This window comes from Montipora capricornis, chromosome 7 (genome assembly GCF_036669925.1).
Source record: "Montipora capricornis isolate CH-2021 chromosome 7, ASM3666992v2, whole genome shotgun sequence".
Lineage (NCBI taxonomy): Eukaryota > Metazoa > Cnidaria > Anthozoa > Scleractinia > Acroporidae > Montipora > Montipora capricornis.
This window is the reverse complement of record NC_090889.1, coordinates 15,891,737-15,909,236: the sequence shown is the minus strand read 5'-3', so window position 1 is coordinate 15,909,236 and position 17,500 is coordinate 15,891,737. Positions and strand designations below refer to the sequence as shown.

The following is a 17,500-nucleotide window of genomic DNA, read 5'->3' as shown; positions in this document are numbered from 1 at the left end:
ATGCTTTTAGTCATTCAATGCCCTGACGTACCAATGATCAATACTCGACTGAGTTTGCGCATCACAGAAGTGTGTTTATCAACTGGGTTGATATGGTAAAGTGACCCGGTATTAAACCCATTCATCTTCCTTGCGCGTGGCCAGATTAAATTAAAACTAGTTTTTCCACTTTTTAGAACTCTCTAGTTTAGGGAACCTAAGAATTCAGTAATTGTAGACAAGTGGAGAGAATCGTTGAGCGGAAAGGGTTCTTTTTTTGGTGATAGGCAATTAAAGGTTAGATGGACTTGAAATACGTAAGCTCTGACTCTTAAAACAAAAAAAAACATAAAAAGAAACTTCTTTCATTTATCTAGTTTGCTTCTGTTGCTTGTTCTTATGCTTGTGTCGCAAGTCAGAAAAACAAAAACAAAACAAAACAAAACAAAGAAAAACCAGGCTTAAACGGTAAGATGAATTTTGGATTCAAATAAAAATCAGTTCCTGTTGCCATCTTCTTGATTAAACGTGCTCACGTTTCTATCTTTGTAGTTGCTGCTACACCTGTTCTGTACATACATGGATTCCCGGCTGCCCGCAGATCCCACCTTCCCGGATGGACGAACATTTACTGGTCTTCATTTTCTAAAGACACCTGACAAACCGAGTGAGCTGAAACTAGTTTGACTTAAGGACGAATGTTTTATTTTTCCTGGGGGTTGAAGAGGGGATGGGTAAATGTTGAATTTTTGGTGGCGTTTGTATTTTAGCTTGCGTCACGTGTGTATTGGGGCAGCATCGCTGACGTCATGATTTGCAACTCGCCTCTCCTTCGCAGCCGTTGTTTGGGGCGTCACGCAACGCTTGTCCCAAACAACGGCCGCAAGTGATAGTAAAATGTCACTAACGTGTCCTCTAGCAAACGTCAACAGATGAAATAACCTTGATCTAAAAATCTAAAAGACACACCCGTGACTCTATGCTAGCTGTGTTGTTTTAAATAGGTAGCTTGCATTTAGACTTAAAAGGGCACTGTCACAGCCATTTTAATGATCTTTGGTCAAAATTCGATACATAAGTATCAGAGCTCTGACGTGATGTTCCTTTGGTTGCAGGTGCGCGGAAGAGTGACCTGTGTATTTATCAGTCGCGCCTCCATCCACCACATTTTAAGGTGAACGTTAACGAAAATCGAAAATTTAGATCCGAGCATAGTGATAGTTATAAAACTTCTAAGGATTGGTTATATTGAGGATATTACATGACCGCACGGGGATACGAAATTTATCTTCAAGTGCTGGTGGTGTCTAACGAGTGATATCGTATTAGCACGCGCCACCATGGAATGTCTTGTTTATTACATTGACAATAAGAATCCAAATCCAAGACATCACACTTTTTATACATTTTAAAAGTACCAAAAAAAGTGATCACTTTGACTGAAGAAAGACGCCGGTCGTTCCTCAGTCTTCGTATCTGGAAGACATTTTTTTACTGATATTTTAAAATAATATTTCGATAGTCCAGTTTCAAGTTCTCCATGACCGCTGAATAAAAAGATTGAGGACGCACTTTTACACGGTTAGGCTCCATCTGAGGTGAATATATTCTGAAATTCCAGCGAGGAGATGACTTGTTTACTACTCTGTCTATCGTTTAGTTTCAAGTTTCAGGCACCTTGCTGCCGGTATTTGTGAATATATTCACTTCATATGGAGGCGAACCGTGTAAAAATGCGTCCTCAATCTTTTTATTCAGTGATCATGGAGAACTCGAAGGTAGGTACTTGGTGTCTCTTTTTCTATTGTTTCAAATTTTTTTAAACAAGGTATAAAACGTTCAGTAATTATACAATTACCCTAACCTAACCCTAACGCTAACCCTAATTTTAACCCTGAAGGTTTTACCGTGTTTAGATAATTTTGTGCAATAGATAACCACTAAATGACAAAATACAGCACGTATCTTCCAACTTGAAACTGGACTATATTAATGACACCAACGGCCGCACGACTTCGCGCTTTAACAGGATGCACTAATATTATTGGCTGACGTGTCCGTAACCATGACTACCTCAATATCGTCACGTAGAAAGATAAAAGTAGTATTTACACGTTGCGCGACGAAGATCTCAAATTTTAGGAACAAGAAAAGTCCCGGTATTTCATTGATATCCATGTAATAACAAAGATTAAATTCAAATGAACACAAGACTTAAGAAGCTTATGTTGAATGGGCTATCCAGAGGGCAATTTATCTATTTAGAGAACGAGGTTGAATTTGCCGGGAACCATCAAATACATATTCGAAGAAAAATCACATACGTAGTTAGGATACGGGTTTTATAATGGCAGATTTCAGTGGTATTAACAACTGCTCTTGTAACAAGTTTGCAATCTGTTGCCTTTCGTAGGTTATTGTTGAAGATGAAGTTTTTGACATGCCAAAGGTATGGTTAAGGAAATGATTTTTAGTTGTAGTAGGCCCTGATTACACGAGATCGGTACGAAATCTGATCGGTACGACTCAGACCGGTGGGATTAAATTTACATGAGCCCGGTACGGGACTTGCGGGCGACCCCTTTGGACTCTTACTTGTTATCCGCCATCTTGAAATGAGCAGTAAAACTATTGCGCATGCTCAAAATAATAATCTCGACCGGTCGACCGACCGGTCTCAAATCAGTTCGTGTTTACATGATTCCGCGGTCCGACTTCAGACCAGTCCGAGTCATTCGTGTCGGTTCAGCAACCCGAATGAGTGAAACCGGCATGAGATGACTTTTCAGACCGGCTTCATGTCAACGAAAACAAGCATTTGTGTGGAGACGGGTCTGAAGTCGTACCTCTTTGAGTTCGTACCGGTCTCATGTAATCAGGGCCTAGTTTCTCTAGTTCGTGCTTTCGGACCGTTTTTTTTCTCTCGTATCTGGGACCCGTTTCTCAAAAGTCCCGAAACTTTACGGGCCATTTTCGGGTGTCACAATTCCCTTTGTATCTCGCGAACGGAGAGGATTTAATTCGTCAAACTTCACAGTTATTTTTCTTTTTGTTACCTTAAAACACGTTAAATGATCGGTTTTCCAGAACAAGCGGTTGGCACTTTCACAAATGGCTTTTCGGGCCCGAAAAGTTTACGGGACTTTCGAGAAACGGGCCCCTGGTCTTTGACGTTCGTCATAAACGTTGACATCATCATCATCTTCATCATCGTTAACGTTATTATTCAACATCTCCATCTTCGATGATGCCCGAATTTTGTTAATACCTTCTCAAGATCCTTATCGCTATTCACCGAAGTGGAGGTAGCTAGTGGTGGATATTTACCGGGCCGCGAAACGAAGAGATAAATATCCACCACTAGCCACCGTCACTGAGGTGAATAGTTGTTTTACTATATACTAAAGCAGTGCTATAATATAGCACAAAAAGACGATTTGAACTCATTTATTCCGTCAACGAGTACAGTATCTTCGGGCCCAAATCCCGCGCGAGTTGCCCGGAAGTGAATGGTAAAGGTTTGAGTATCCAATCAGAGCGCCCTTCAACGCTATCAACTGTTTTAGTATATACTAATAAACTATTGATAGCTTATTATAAAATACATTTGTTTGTTCGTTTTAGGGACAAAATAATTTGTTTCATACCATCATTTTCTTTCTTCATCACGTCAAAACGAAGCGATATGGCATGCTGGGGTAAGTGGCTGAGACAATTTCAGCGAGAGATCTGGGGCCCGTTTCTCGAAAGTCCCGAAACTTTTCGGGGCATTTCGGGTGTCACAATTCCTTTTGTATCTCAAGAACGGAGCGCATTTAAGTCGTCAAACTTCACAGACATATTTCTTTAAGTTAGGTTGAAAACATGGTAAAAGGTCGCCTTTTCAAAACAAGCGGTTGGCAGTTTCACAAATGGCTTTTCGGGCCCGAAAGTTTTCGGGACTTTCGAGAAACGGGCCCCTAGGGCGAATGTTGACTCCGACTTCGAAAATGAGTGTATGATATCAACTACTTATTAATCGGAAGTCTTTATGCAAAAATTGCCGCTGCAAGGACGGGATTTGATATTTCCTCGGAAAGACCGAACGTTCGAGGTTAATAAGTTATTTAGCATGTGGCTTTGAAGTTGATTCAAGCGGAATTGATTGCATCTGGTAATGCGAGCGCGTAATTTAGTTTGCATTATGGCAGAATAATGTGCTGGCACTTCCAGTTAGCCAACCAGAACGATCGTTATATCGGTGACAGGCAAACAAGTAGCTTAATATGTATTTTGTGTCTAAATTAGGGAAAGCTCACTTTGCGGTTGAAGCAAAATACCACTTATGGTTCAACATTTGAACTCTATCTAGATTGACTGTGGTATTCATGTGACCTAGGGCGCTTTCCTTTTGTCAGAACTGTCCGACCAGACCCGTCAGTTTGCAAAGAAAATGCAACAATTTGAAAGAAGACTTGCACGATAATCCCTCGCATTCTTCCGGAAGAGTTATGTCATCCACGAAGTGCGTTAATTTAAAGGCGTTGTAGAGTTATTTCTTCCCAATGCCCGGTCTGGCCGGTCAGTTCTTTCAAACGGAAAGTTCCCCCAGCCGTTTTAAGAGTCCGGCTAGGGGGAGGGGGCAAGGAACGCGGGCTCACACGTGGCTGGGAATGTAACCCATTCTCTACCTTGTGTTGACTATAGCGATATTTTATGTTTACAAACACACATGCATTTCTTTTGATAATCAAATTTACCAACCACGGAACAAAAGAAGTCATTAGGGCCGTTTATACGAGTGAAAATAAGCCGTGGCTTACTCTGGCCGCGGCTTACATAAGACGCGAACACCCAGTATAAATGCTATAAAATCTACGTTCACGGCCTTCTGAAGCCGCGGCTTATCCTGGCCTGGGAGTTTATACTCGTATAAATAGTTCTTTTCGCGTATTATGTACGCCGCGGCCAGTGTAAGCCGCGGCTTATTTTCTCTCGTATAAACGGCCCTATTGTTTCAACAGCTAATTAGATTCTGGATGGCATGTTAATAACAATGCGTGACGTCGCGAGAAACAACTTGTATCATGGGTTCTTAATTTGCTAAATGAATTCAATATTATCGTTAATTTAGAAGACTGAAAGCTTGATATGGATTATGGGAAAATGGTCATGTCACATTGTACCTTACGAGAGCTACTACGTCATGGTATTCTATTAGGTAGCAACCGTGTTATGTTAGCCTTGATGATTTACACAATCGTGGCGTTTTTTCTCGGAAAGCACGCTAAATTTGAATGAATCTGAGACAAATCAAATACGCCGTTCCTTTCAATTTATAATTTCCAATCTTATTAGCAAACAAATCCTTTGAATATTTCAGGCGTGTGAATTTGGGAATGTCAGGCGTAAACATTCTCTGTATTCTAAACAAGAAATGATGGACTCGCAACATGCTCCAAGGAGGGACCGGCATGTCGCTGATCACGTGATTGGATTTTGTTTGGCCGTTCCTAAGGCTGAAACGAGGAGCCAACGAAGAAGCTGAACGCAAACCTCGGACGGCATTACGTGGATATGAAGAACTGTCGTGTTATTTGTGCGGTCCTGCTTTGTCTGTTCGTTACTTTGCGAGATAATTTCAGCTTCTTCTCAAACGAATTTGAAGTGTGATAAAAGTTGCCTATTACTGATACACAAGAATGCACGGCAATTCGTTTTGAAAACGAGGCTGAGGTGACCTCAAATACGAAGACGTGCTATAAAGGGTACGGTACCTTAGTCCATTGTGGATCATTTTTGAAGCAGCCATGGACGACGCATTGATGATAAGAGCTCTGTGATAATTTGTGACAAAATACCTTTAACAGCGATCACAGGCAACCTTATCCGTAATCTTTTAGGGGATGGTGTTTGGCTTTCTCGTTTTTAAGTTGCTTCGTCACGTTTTTCGCCATGGAAACATCTTTTAAGTGACCCGTTTCTATTTTGCTGTCACTGTTAGTGGCCATCTTGGATTATCAGTTAGGCCTGCATAAATTTAAATGAAAGCAGAAGACAAAGCCACTCCTTTTATGGTAAGTCTTCCTGTGCACAAAATGGCTGACTGATATCAAATACATCTCTGCTTAGACAGTATGTTCATCCGAGTTGGCGAATAGGCCATTTTCGAGATGCTGTTTGTCTCGGTTTCGAAGTGAGTCTTGGTGCTCAACTATTGTAAGGGAAATGAGCTTGATTTGCATAAGAATACGCAACGAGAACTCGCTTTGAAACTGAGGCGTGCAGCAACTCAGAAATGGGCTATTTGGGAATGAAAGCTACCTAACGTAGCCATAGTCGTATTCTCGCGGTTGCACTGGAACGAGCATGGAATCGAGTTTGAAGCAGTAGTCCCTCATCTGCCTCCATCGCATGCTCGTGCCAGTCCAACCGTGATAACACAAATAAACACTTTTCACAAGATTTTTGAGGTGAAAACGGACAAATGTGTCAAACGGCTTCCAAATTAAGAGAATCTTAAGGATTCTCTGTAATAATCAATGGAATACACCTTTCACATGAAATTTAGACTGTCAACCCGTTTTTTTAAAAGTTCACTAATCCTATTTCGTATGAAAAGTAGTTTCCATTCATATGGATTTGCTAGAGAAAGACCTTTTAGGCGTTTTGAAAAAAGAAGTGTATGAACCGAAACATGTTTGTTTTTGCAAAAACTTTTCTATGTCCACTTACAAATTCTTCATTGAAATGTTCGTTTTGTTTACATTAAAAATAATAACATAAATAGTCAATAGAATACAGCTTTCTAGTGACATTAAGACTGTCAACCCATTTTTAAAAATTCACTAATCCTTTTCGTATGAAAAGTAGTTTCCATTCACATAGATTAGATAGAGAAAGGCCTTTGAGACGTTTTGAAAAACGGAAGTGTATGAACCGAAACATGTTTGTGTTTGCATCTTTGCTAATCATTCGTTAAACACGAAGATGGAATTTTGTATGTAGGATTTTTTTGTAAGTCCACTTACAAATTCTTCATTGAAATTTTAGTTAAGTTTACATTAAAAATAAAAGAGGTTATGTTTGTTTTAAGACAGCTTATATATTTCAATTCCACCTATCCTTGAAATGTAGTCTTTTGTAAGTGTTGGTGCTGATGGTCCACCTCGGTGACAAACGTGATCCCAGCCGAGCGAGTAAGAGACAAGGGGTCCTTTGCCAGAAGCCCACAACTTCCTTAGGAGGCCTACCAAGCGGCATCTTCAGAAATCAAGCCTTTTTGAACGAGTTTCCAAATAAGTTTCGGATCGCATAGAACCTGGCTTTCACTATTGACGCATGCATAAAAACTCTTATTATATACGTACCGAGATTTACACTCCAAAAAGGATCGAGATAAAAATAGTCTCTTTGCGCTAGAGTAGCCAGCTGATTGGTCATACGATTTTTTTCACTAGTGAAAAACGACGTATCGACGCTCTGATTGGCTGCATCTTTATTTTCACTAGTGAAAAATTGTCGTATCAGCCTTTTGATTGGCTAATATGTCTTGACGCGAGCATAAGCACAAGCACAAGGACAACGATCAATGTTTTTTCCTTTTCTTGTGCTTGAGCTTGTCCTTGCGTTCGCTTTAAGTCGTGTGAAAACGAAACAAGGCATGCGCACAAGGGAACTTACTACGTTTGATCGTGTCTGGCCAATCAAAGCACTCCTTCCAGGTTCCCCGCGTCTGAGCATTTGAACAAAATGGCGGAGGCTTATGCTTGGTAAAGACTTGTTTCCATATCTCAAAGTGTCCTTGGACGTGAGAGGCCTGGGGTGGCGGTAGGGGGGGAAGGGTACCCTAGCTGAAACAACCCAAATCTTTACAAAAATGCTAACCTTAGGCCTAAACAATATGCTTTAGATAATGTTTAGGCCTAAGGTTAGCATTTTTGTATGCGTTTGGGTTGTTTCAGTTTTGTTGTTCCAGGCCTCGCTTGTGCTTGAGTCGCTAGTGAAAAGCAAATCCTGACTCCTTTGCTGTGATTCTATCCTGTTTGCGTTGTATATCAGTGGAATACGCCACTGGAGTAAACAAAGAGAATGAAGGATTGACTGCTGTGTGCTCTTGCAGACGTCAAAACTCAATTTGGATAAATTTATTTGGTTGCTATCAGAGGACGAGATGAAATGTAGTTGAGTGCATATCGCACGTGCAGGACGCTTTCTTCACCTATTAGACTAGCTTTTTAGTGGTCAGCGTTGTTTTCGTCAAGGGTACTTGCCTTGGCTCGGGAACTCCCTGCCCATTCTCGTCACCAGAGCCTCGGATCGAGCGAAGGCTCTGGGAAACTCTATGCATTAGAACATGCGCCGTAGGCTTCTTATAGCCAAAAATTGGTTATTTGAACCTTACGGCGCCTGCTCACTCATCGTGCTAACACGAATGCACCAAATTAGGGACGCTTTTGATTGTTCTTCACGCAAACCAATGAGAAGACACTTTGTTTCAGGGTTCTCCAGAGCTCCTCTCCCTCAGTCAAGAGAAGAGCTCTGTGTTAGAGATTGCTCCCTGCCTTGCCATTTGCGTCATTCACGCCACAACGGGCATGCGCACAGGCTCATCTAGTTGACAGCCCAAATGTCTTAGTTTAATGTTATAATCCAATAAAATTAATCCCTTGTTTTTCAACTTCACACAGAATTATCGTCTTGGCATTTTAATGTGGCTTACTTAGAATGCTTCCTTGTGAGATTTTAATACGCTCTGGGAAAAGGAAATCTTAATGAGTAAGCTTTCGTCCATAAGGTCAAGGACTCTGCGTGATCAGTCTGAAGATGGAGAAAGAAAATTCTCGTTTCTTGACGACCAAAACAAAACAAAAACAAACATGTCTGGAGTTGTTGCTAAGAGAAATCGCAGAAACAGGAAGGTGGGCGAAAGGTCAAAGTTATCGGAGAAGCGTAAAAGCTAAAGAAATTTTTCTCAATGAGTTGATGACACTTAATTTCGATCGGAAGATGCAAAAATATAGGAAGATCTCAACTGCGGGCCGGTAAGGTTCTTAGGATATCTTTGAAGTAACATGCGTGAGGTCATGCATTCAAATCATCTGAATTGGACTACAAACTTTTCAACAAACCGAGTATAGAAATCAATGCTTCCTTTTTTCCTTCATCTGCAAAAAAATTCGTTCTTTTAAAACTTCATCGGTAGGCCGCTGTGGAGTGTTGAGGAATTTCAATTCAAATTCGTGAAGGGCTGAATAGACCGTTCCAGCAGCTAGGATCGCTATTCGAGAGATTAAAGAAAATCTGAATTCGAAGTGCTCTTGAGTAAAATGTGACCTGGAACTTTAACATGGCGAAAGAAAATTCAGTCCTTTGGATTTTTCATTTCCCATATGGGACCAGGGTTGGCGCAGTGGTGGGAGCACGCCTCTCACCAATGTGACCCGCACAAGGATGACTAGGTGATAACATTTCAACTTCAACTTTTAACAACCCCATTTAAACACGCAAGTAAATTTTTTTTCATAGATATTAGATTTATAGTGTCGCAAGAAGCCAAAGGAGTATATCAGTATAGACTGAGGCTACAGTTCCAGTTGCCCACCTTCATGTTGACTTCGAATGCATAGATCAAGTGACTCACGATTGGACTGTATGTAACGGGCGAGAGAACTTGAAAAGCGTTTTAAAAGCCTGGTTTTCACTAGCTACGCAAGAACAAGCGCCAGCATAAAAGCGCTTATTTCGATTCACCGTGAAAATGAGGTTGACGCAAGCATAATTACAAGCGTAGGCTTATATCTTTCGTTCGCTTTGCGTTGTGTGAAAACGAAACGCAGCACAAGCACAAAGGAAATTTGCCACGTCTGGACAATTAAAGCACTCGTTCCAGATTCCCCGCGTCTCAGCATTTGAATAAAATGGATGCCGTGGTTAATTTTGATGCTTCTGTCGACTTTCGTTTTCACTAGCATAAGCTGCTTATGCTTGTGCCTGCGTCGCTAGTGAAAACCAGGCTTGTAAGAGACAAGGTTTTAAATAGATCAAGGGGAAAGTTCTGCCATTGTCATAACTCGACCGATTGGTAATCAATACTTTCTTAAGCTTATCATCTCGCAATGACGATAAATACTTGTTCCAGGTAAACTTGTTAACAAGTGAGGGCGAAGTTTTTTCCTCGATAAAGCATCTTTGAACATTTTTTTTTTAATTTAAGGATTGAAAAACTTCCAAGACTTCTTCAAAGTCTTTAAGCACGCTAGATGGACTTGAAGAATGGGAATGTTATTGCGGACTGACTGGGCTTCAATAAAATTTGATAAATATTGCTATATGAAAAGGCGATATGGTATTACAGCGGTTGATCGGAAAGTGCAGGACCAGTTGGGTGTTCAAAGACTGCTCGATTTTTAATCACTGGTAAATTTAAATTGCCCCCATTAGGAATGGGTCTCCTTCATCGCACGCAAAGGTGTTTCGTGATGGTCAAGCTCACCTAAGTTGTTCTGTAATTTGTGATACTAAAAATGCTCATAACGTAACAACTGTGACACATTTCGCATGAAACTGCTTCTTTCGTGGACCCAACGGGTTTCTATTTTGGCCATTTCCGTTCTGTTTTACGTTCCCGTGTTTTGTTGTTTACGGAAGTGATTGTGAAGGATTTTAATGGTTGCTACCGACTTCTGGCCCGACGCGACGGGTACATCTTTCTAAGAAGCTTACTATGGAGCAATTAAAATTCGAGACAGGGATTAAAATCTAAAAGTGGAAGAGAATTGTATAACCTGTTGCATTTTAGAATACACCATTGGAGGTCGTTCTTCGAGTCTGGAGAGAATCAGGAGCTTGAATACAGCGACCGCGGATTTTTAAATGTCATGTACAGTTAGGAAATAATTTTAGACAGAAAAATGGCGCCCTGTTGAAACCTTGTATTTCCCTTCATTTTTGAAAGTTAGCCCTGCCAGCAAGTTTGAATAAGTATAAACAACAAATTTAAAACTTTTAATGTGTGTTTGTTATATTTTATTAAAAGTTTTAAATGGTTTGAAATTGAAAGTAAATAAATAGTAACTCCATATTCGTTTTCATGAAATTTATCCCAACCGTGGAATACATTTTATAGATAGATGAATGCCAAAGCCCATTCGTTTTGCAAAAGAAGCAATGAAACTTTTCTGTCAGATGTTTTTGAACTTTTATGTGATTTGATACGAAAAATTGGTGCGATTTTACACTTACTAATTGCTTATCATTTAAAAGTCTGGCGTTTGCTCTCCGAAACGCATTATTCAGTTTTACACTGATTAATATCAATGTCCCCATTACATGACAACAAACAAATCTACACCTGGTCTTGTGTTTGATTACAAGCACCAAGGGAATGTGTCGTTTATTTCCCATTTATTTTGCAGCTCATTCTACCGTGGGAAATTTTCGTCCTCTTTTGTCATTGAAATGCTGCGTACAATGAGCGATTTAAGCGGTAAAGAAGAATCAACTGCGAACTGAAGCTGGCAAACAATAAAAACAATACCTGTTATGCTTTCCACAGCACGTGGATTACAAGAGAACGGCTTAAACTCTCTAAAACGGTTAATATAAAACTGATTAGTGATGTTAAACTCTTAAGGATAGCGTATAAAATGACTTCATAGCAAATGAGAGCAAAGAAATTCTCTTTTAAGTGCACGACACGTGCTGTAAAAGCCTGAGTTTCGACGTCCGTTCTTAATAACCCAAGACTGTCATTTTGCTTTTGTTATGCAGCATTTGAATGTACAAGAAACCCAGCCATGATGATGCTTGCGCCAATTGGCCAATCAGATTCGCCTGGTCTCACGCTCTTCACGCGCCACTGAAGGCAATAAAACAATGCAAACAACGTAATCGTGCGAATCAAAGCGCTCGACCAATCACAGTCGACTGTTCCCACGGTTCGGGCATTGTGTGTGTAGCCAGCATTGTTTTCTGCAGCAAGCCGATTGTCAGTAGACAGGTGTTTGTAAATAAGACTCATCAAATGTCGGCACACGACTTGATTTTTTCCCACGATTGATGAATATAAATGCACGGCACCATCCATGACGGATAGATCGCGGAAAGCACTCATCTTGTCAACATCTCGGAAACAAAGCTCTCTGAAACTAACCTCGAGACTTGAAAAGCAAGATGGCCGTCGAGTGCATCGACAGTTCCATGTATGTTAGCAAGATTCTCTCTGACAGGAGAAAGGTAAGCTTTTAATATCTTTTACAATTTGTTTTCCAAATTACACAACCTTGAAATACTCATAACTTTTCCTGAGTTGCGCCTAAAATTATGTTGTTATTTCAGGCCAAAAAGCCTCTTATGGAGAAAATGCGACGTGCAAGAATTAATGACAGCCTGAACGAGCTCAAGAACTTGGTGCTGGACCTTTTACAGAAGGATGTACGTATACAGAAATTTTTTATTTTGTGTCAAGGCAGAACGCAAGGTTAACGCAAACTTTTTAAAACTTGACAAACACTGAAAGTGAATTCATTTTCTTCTTGGGCTTCCCGCCCTAGAGATCTTAGCCGACTATCATTTCATTTTTAATTACTAGTTAATTACTGTTTGCTAATAATCGTTTGTCATCTCTTACGCAGGCTTCTCGATATTCTAAGATGGAGAAAGCTGACGTTTTAGACATGACAGTGACTTTCTTGCGGGCTATTCAAAGAAAGGAAATGCGCACACAAGGTATTAAGATAATTATTATGAATATGAGTTGATACTAGACAGATTTTATTCAGTGCGTAAATGGATGGCAACGGAGGTGCAGTATCAGCACGGAGGCGTTATTTGAAAATAAAGCTGTCAGAACCGTCCGCGTAAGAAGCAAGTTCACTATGATGTGATTGTTGATGTCACTTTTTCACCTTTTTGGTCTGCTTCGCTTTTAATCACGATCAGTCTCCGGCATATTTGCTACTCAATTTCAGCGCAAACTCGAGTGAATAACTTCCAATAAAGTAAATTGTAAAACGAGCTGAACATTTTAACGAGGTTTTTTTGGTGTTTTTGTAGATCCCAAATCCATGGCTGATTACAGAGCTGGCTTCAATCGATGCGCCAACGAAGTTAGCAGAAATGTTTTGGCGAACGAAGCAAACAGCCAACTCAGGGAAAAACTCTTGAATCATTTGGCATCGTGCTGTCATGGTAACGCCACGAACCGTGTCGCCACGAGCCACGCTCCAGGGGTTCCCGCCATGAGTCCAAGTTTTCCCGCCATTTCACCAAGCGCCGTCTGGGTTCCGTATCCTTCACCGCCCCCATCGCCACAGAGCAAATCCACCGTGTTTATTCCGGTCAGTCCGGTTCGGCCCGAAATCTCTCCGATTCCATCGCCAGTTGGTCCGTCGACGTCAGTTGCTCATGTTCCAAGGTTTAACCTTTCGCCGGTGAATTCGCCTAACTCAACAACAAAAGCCCCGCTGTGGCGACCTTGGTAAATAAAGAACTGTGCATAGAATGAATTTCCATAAATTTGAGCAATAAATAAGCGAAATGATGTGCATCGCTGAAAAGCAGTCTTTAAACGTTCTTTTCGCTTTTATTTTCGTTGTAAATACCATTTCTGTATATAGCCTTTGGCCAGAGATTTTATAAAGAAAATAGATTATTATTTAAGGTTTTAAAATGTCCGCTTGGCGGTTTTTAAAGTTGAGAGAATAACAATAAAAAATGAACTTATTTTATTCCTGCCGTATTTATTTTGACGAAGGGCATAGACCGTATTCATAAACGGCGGCCAATAAATTCTTCTTATGAGACCAACTAGCCTCGCTTAAAGGCAACCTTTCTTTCGTATTTTGTTCATGCAAACGAGGCTAGTTGGTCTTGACGGAAAATAGGCCATTTCCGAGTTCACGTATGTCTCCTCTTCAAAGCGAGTCTAAGTGCGAAGTTTTTGTGATGGTAATTAGTTCTACTTTACATATGAATGAAAACTAATTTTCATAACAAAACCTTTGCACTTAGACTCGCTTTGAAGAGGAGGCAGACATGAAATCGGAAATGGCCTATTGATTGGCCGTCATTTAACCGCAGTCAAGCTTCGAACCCTGGCTCCGTTTCCTCAAACGATCACGTGACAAACTTAAAAGGTAGACCAGCCGAAACATTGCCCCCAAAACTGAAATAAGTCTGCGTTGGTTTGCCCTTTGCATTCGTACTTTCCTATAATTTATTCCCCTAGATGCGAAGTATTTTGCTCTTCTTTTGACAAAACAATGTTAACTCTGATACTTCACAAGGGTAATAATAAACATTTCATGACTGGTCCCCCGGGAAAGAGTTAATTTTTTTTTGCCCGAGGCGCAGCCGAGGGAAACAAAATGAACTGTTTCCCGAGGGACCAGTCATAAGTGATTTGTTATATAGCACAAAAAAAAACATTCAACCCCAACAGCAACGGCGATCGTCGGTCAACATTCGCGGGTAACAGTGCACTGTTACCCTCTGACGTCATAGATTTTGCACTGTTTCCCGCTCAGAGAGTTTTAGCGGGAAAGTTTTATTGTTAGATGTCATGTGACCTCGAAGTAACCAACGAGAGCGCTCGCTTATGGGGGAAAATTTTCAGCTATAAAACAACAATTGTTGTGAAGCAGTTTGCAAATGGAAGAAGCAAAAGTCGTAGCGCTTAATTCCTTTAATTTTGCTCGGTGCCTATAGTTTTTTGAAACTTGGCGTGTTTTTTTATTCATAGAACAATAATTATTATTGTTACTTTTTTTTTAATAAACTGTGAGATGGGGTGGGATTGGCATTCAATTAGATATGGCTTATTCATTAGAGGGGTGTATTTATCACAAAATGCAAAATTGACTGGAATGTCTCTAAGGTACGATACATTTAGCTAGCCGTAGACTACGGCCAGTCTCTCTTTTGCCAATAGGTTATAGAGAGCGAGGCGGGTGAAATCTGTACTCCTGCACTCCCTTGAGTCCAGATTTCGTTGGACCATTTATTCCTGTGGCTATCTTTTTTTTGTTCTTATTAGTGAAGAAAGCGGCAAAAGGAGGCTTTTACTTTATGTAGAAGACACACATGACGTAAAAGAATAGAACAAAAATCGTGAAACAATACCTAATCAGAATTCTAAATCCCTAAAGACCACTAAAGCTTTTGTTACGTCATGTGCCTCTTCTACACTAAGTAAAAGCCCAAAAGGAGGACAGCTTGTAGTCTAAGAAAGCAGGAGAGGCATGTGACCGTAGGGGAGAAGTTCAAATGGCAACAACTCGAACAGCAGATTACAAATTAGACACAAAGAAAATGCTACACTTTATTATAGTTTCATTATGAAGGTATTTAAGTCTCAAACATAAGAAGATAGATATGCACAGGTCTGTTAAAATATGGCAAATGCAATACCCATCTTAATTGAACTGTAATGCACGCTAAAAAATCTGGCTGTTTTTAAAAACACTTTTCCTCTTTTCCAAGCCATAATGAAACAGACTGTCTTACGATTGAACTTTTGTAGCCCTACATTTTAAAAGAATATTCTTCTGTACTAACACTGATCTAAGCCTAATACTGACACTAACATTAACCCAAAGCCTACATGTAATTGTTGGCAATAGACAGTCATTGTTTACAATTAAAGGGGTTCTTTGTCTTGAATTAAATCTTAAATTATTAATTGCTGATCAAGAATAACAATAAGGTGACACAAATTTTTCTTCACTGAGGACAAAAAACACTGCATTACATAATTCCTAAACTAACCTAACATCCATCCACCGTCAATAATGAGTTCACACCCTGTCATGTAAGGAGCCTCATCTGATGCAAGAAATACAGCTAACTTAGCAATCTCCTGTGGAGTTCCAAGACGACCCTGCTTCTGTCGTGCAAGGAACTTCTTCATAGCTTCCTCAGGATCTGGAGCACTGTTGATGCGATCTCTCAGCGAAGGGGTATCGATTGTGCCTGGGCAAATGGCATGTGTGCGGATACCACTGGAAGTGAAATCAGCAGCAAGGGCTTTTGTTAATGCAATAACAGCTCCCTTTGTAGCACTATAGACAAATCGATTTGGTACTCCTTTGAGGCTTGAAGCACAAGATGCCATGTTAATGACCACTCCACTCTGTTGTGATAGCATAACTGGAAGGAACTCTCGAGTCATACGATACATACTCTTCACATTAATGTCGAAGGAGAGGTCCCAGTCTTAAAAAAAAAAAAAAAAATTGTCATTTTAAGATTATTATTATCATTTTAAAATTATGTACTATTGCATGGTAGGAGACGTCTGTTGCACAGGCAATTACCGTACTGTGCAAAAATTATTTTACTTTGACCTTATTTTACCAAGTCACACAAACAATAATTATATAATTTTATGCAGTGCATTGAAGGCCTTTTAAGTCTATATGAGTTTTAAAGCAAAATGTTTAACTGCTTTCGTTTGCTCAGGGTTTGAATTTTAATTAAAAAGCAATATTGTCTGCAAGTGCAACATCAAAGATTCGATGGTGATATTTAAAAAAATATATCACCATCGAATCTTTAATGTTGCACTTGCAGACAATATTGCTTTTAAGCATGTACAACTTGCCCTTGAATTTTAAGCAAGCAACCACCATTTTGCATCGAACATCCAAAGCAATACATTCTGGCAGCACTAGTCCAATCCAGCTTAAAATGTCCCCCAACTCCTGATTTGCGTGTTCGGGGGTATTTACATGAGCCCGGGATGAACTTAGACCAGGAGGAGTTTGTTTCGGCCTCCACACATTTCTTTTTATGTGTTTACCCAAGACTGGCTTGGCAAATGAACTCAGACGAGTCAGTCCAGCAACAATGGAGACAAGAAATTCTTGTACTGGTCTTAGTTCATACCATTCTCATGTAAATGACAACAAACCTCAGACCGTGTTCAGAAATTTCAAGCCTGTATTCTTTTAGGTCAGCGATATAAATTATTTACTTGACAAAACATATAATTTCGTCTCGAAACCAGGCACCAAGCATTTCCTCCCGGTTTCATGTACACAGTTGCAAAAATTTCATACCAGGCAAATACCCCCCTAGATGATTGCTGCCATTAGTACCTTGCTTTTAATGGCTGTAGTGACGTCACACGCCCCTTTTCCACCGAAATAATTTCATCGTTGAAATGAAATAGTGAAATGAAATAGTGACAACATTCTGTCTCTCTAGAGAGTCTTAAAAATCTAGAGGAGTTTTATTGCCGTGATCACAAGTCCAGTATTTATTTCAAGCCCGACAGCTAAAAGTCTACGTGCATGTTAAACAGCTGATATATCATTACGCGACTGACCATGACGGCTCCTCACCAGGTGAGGAATCATTTCTTGAATGAAAACCTGAGAAACAACAATATTGATTTCACAAAATTGAACTACAATTAACTTTACCTTTCTCTTCACAATCTAAGATGGTTCCATTGTGAACTATCCCGGCGCAGTTAAAAAGAACGTCCAACTTTGTACACTCTTTGGCTAGCGATTTGATCGCATCGTAGTCTGTCACA

At 40.2% G+C, this 17,500-nt stretch overlaps 3 protein-coding genes across 3 annotated transcripts in view; 2 read left to right on the top strand and 1 right to left on the bottom strand.

The window, feature by feature from the left end:
- The window catches only part of LOC138058315 (transmembrane protein 209-like), a 27,142-nt gene extending 20,089 nt beyond the window's left edge, over window positions 1-7,053 (top strand). Inside the window, exons 14-18 of the mRNA XM_068904248.1 lie at window positions 532-646; window positions 1,095-1,153; window positions 2,393-2,428; window positions 3,604-3,677; window positions 5,342-7,053. Coding sequence (XP_068760349.1) covers window positions 532-646; window positions 1,095-1,153; window positions 2,393-2,428; window positions 3,604-3,677; window positions 5,342-5,399 — 342 coding nt within the window. The 3' untranslated portion in view covers window positions 5,400-7,053. The remainder of the gene's footprint in view (window positions 1-531; window positions 647-1,094; window positions 1,154-2,392; window positions 2,429-3,603; window positions 3,678-5,341) is intronic.
- Window positions 7,054-11,757: 4,704 nt separating this feature from the next.
- LOC138058273 (transcription factor HES-2-like) lies at window positions 11,758-13,688 on the top strand. The gene is made up of 4 exons (XM_068904191.1): window positions 11,758-12,195; window positions 12,298-12,393; window positions 12,594-12,687; window positions 13,015-13,688. The coding sequence occupies exons 1-4, from the start codon at window positions 12,133-12,135 to the stop codon at window positions 13,440-13,442; spliced, it is 681 nt and encodes a 226-aa protein (XP_068760292.1). The 5' UTR covers window positions 11,758-12,132; the 3' UTR covers window positions 13,443-13,688.
- A 1,567-nt stretch (window positions 13,689-15,255) lies between these two features.
- Window positions 15,256-17,500, bottom strand: part of LOC138058269 (dehydrogenase/reductase SDR family member 6-like) — a 2,444-nt gene continuing 199 nt past the window's right edge. Inside the window, exons 1-2 of the mRNA XM_068904188.1 lie at window positions 17,385-17,500; window positions 15,256-16,173 (exon numbers count right to left, since the gene is read on the bottom strand). The exon at window positions 17,385-17,500 is cut by the window's right edge and continues 199 nt beyond it. Of these exons, the coding sequence (XP_068760289.1) occupies window positions 15,722-16,173; window positions 17,385-17,500 (568 nt within the window). The 3' untranslated portion in view covers window positions 15,256-15,721. The remainder of the gene's footprint in view (window positions 16,174-17,384) is intronic.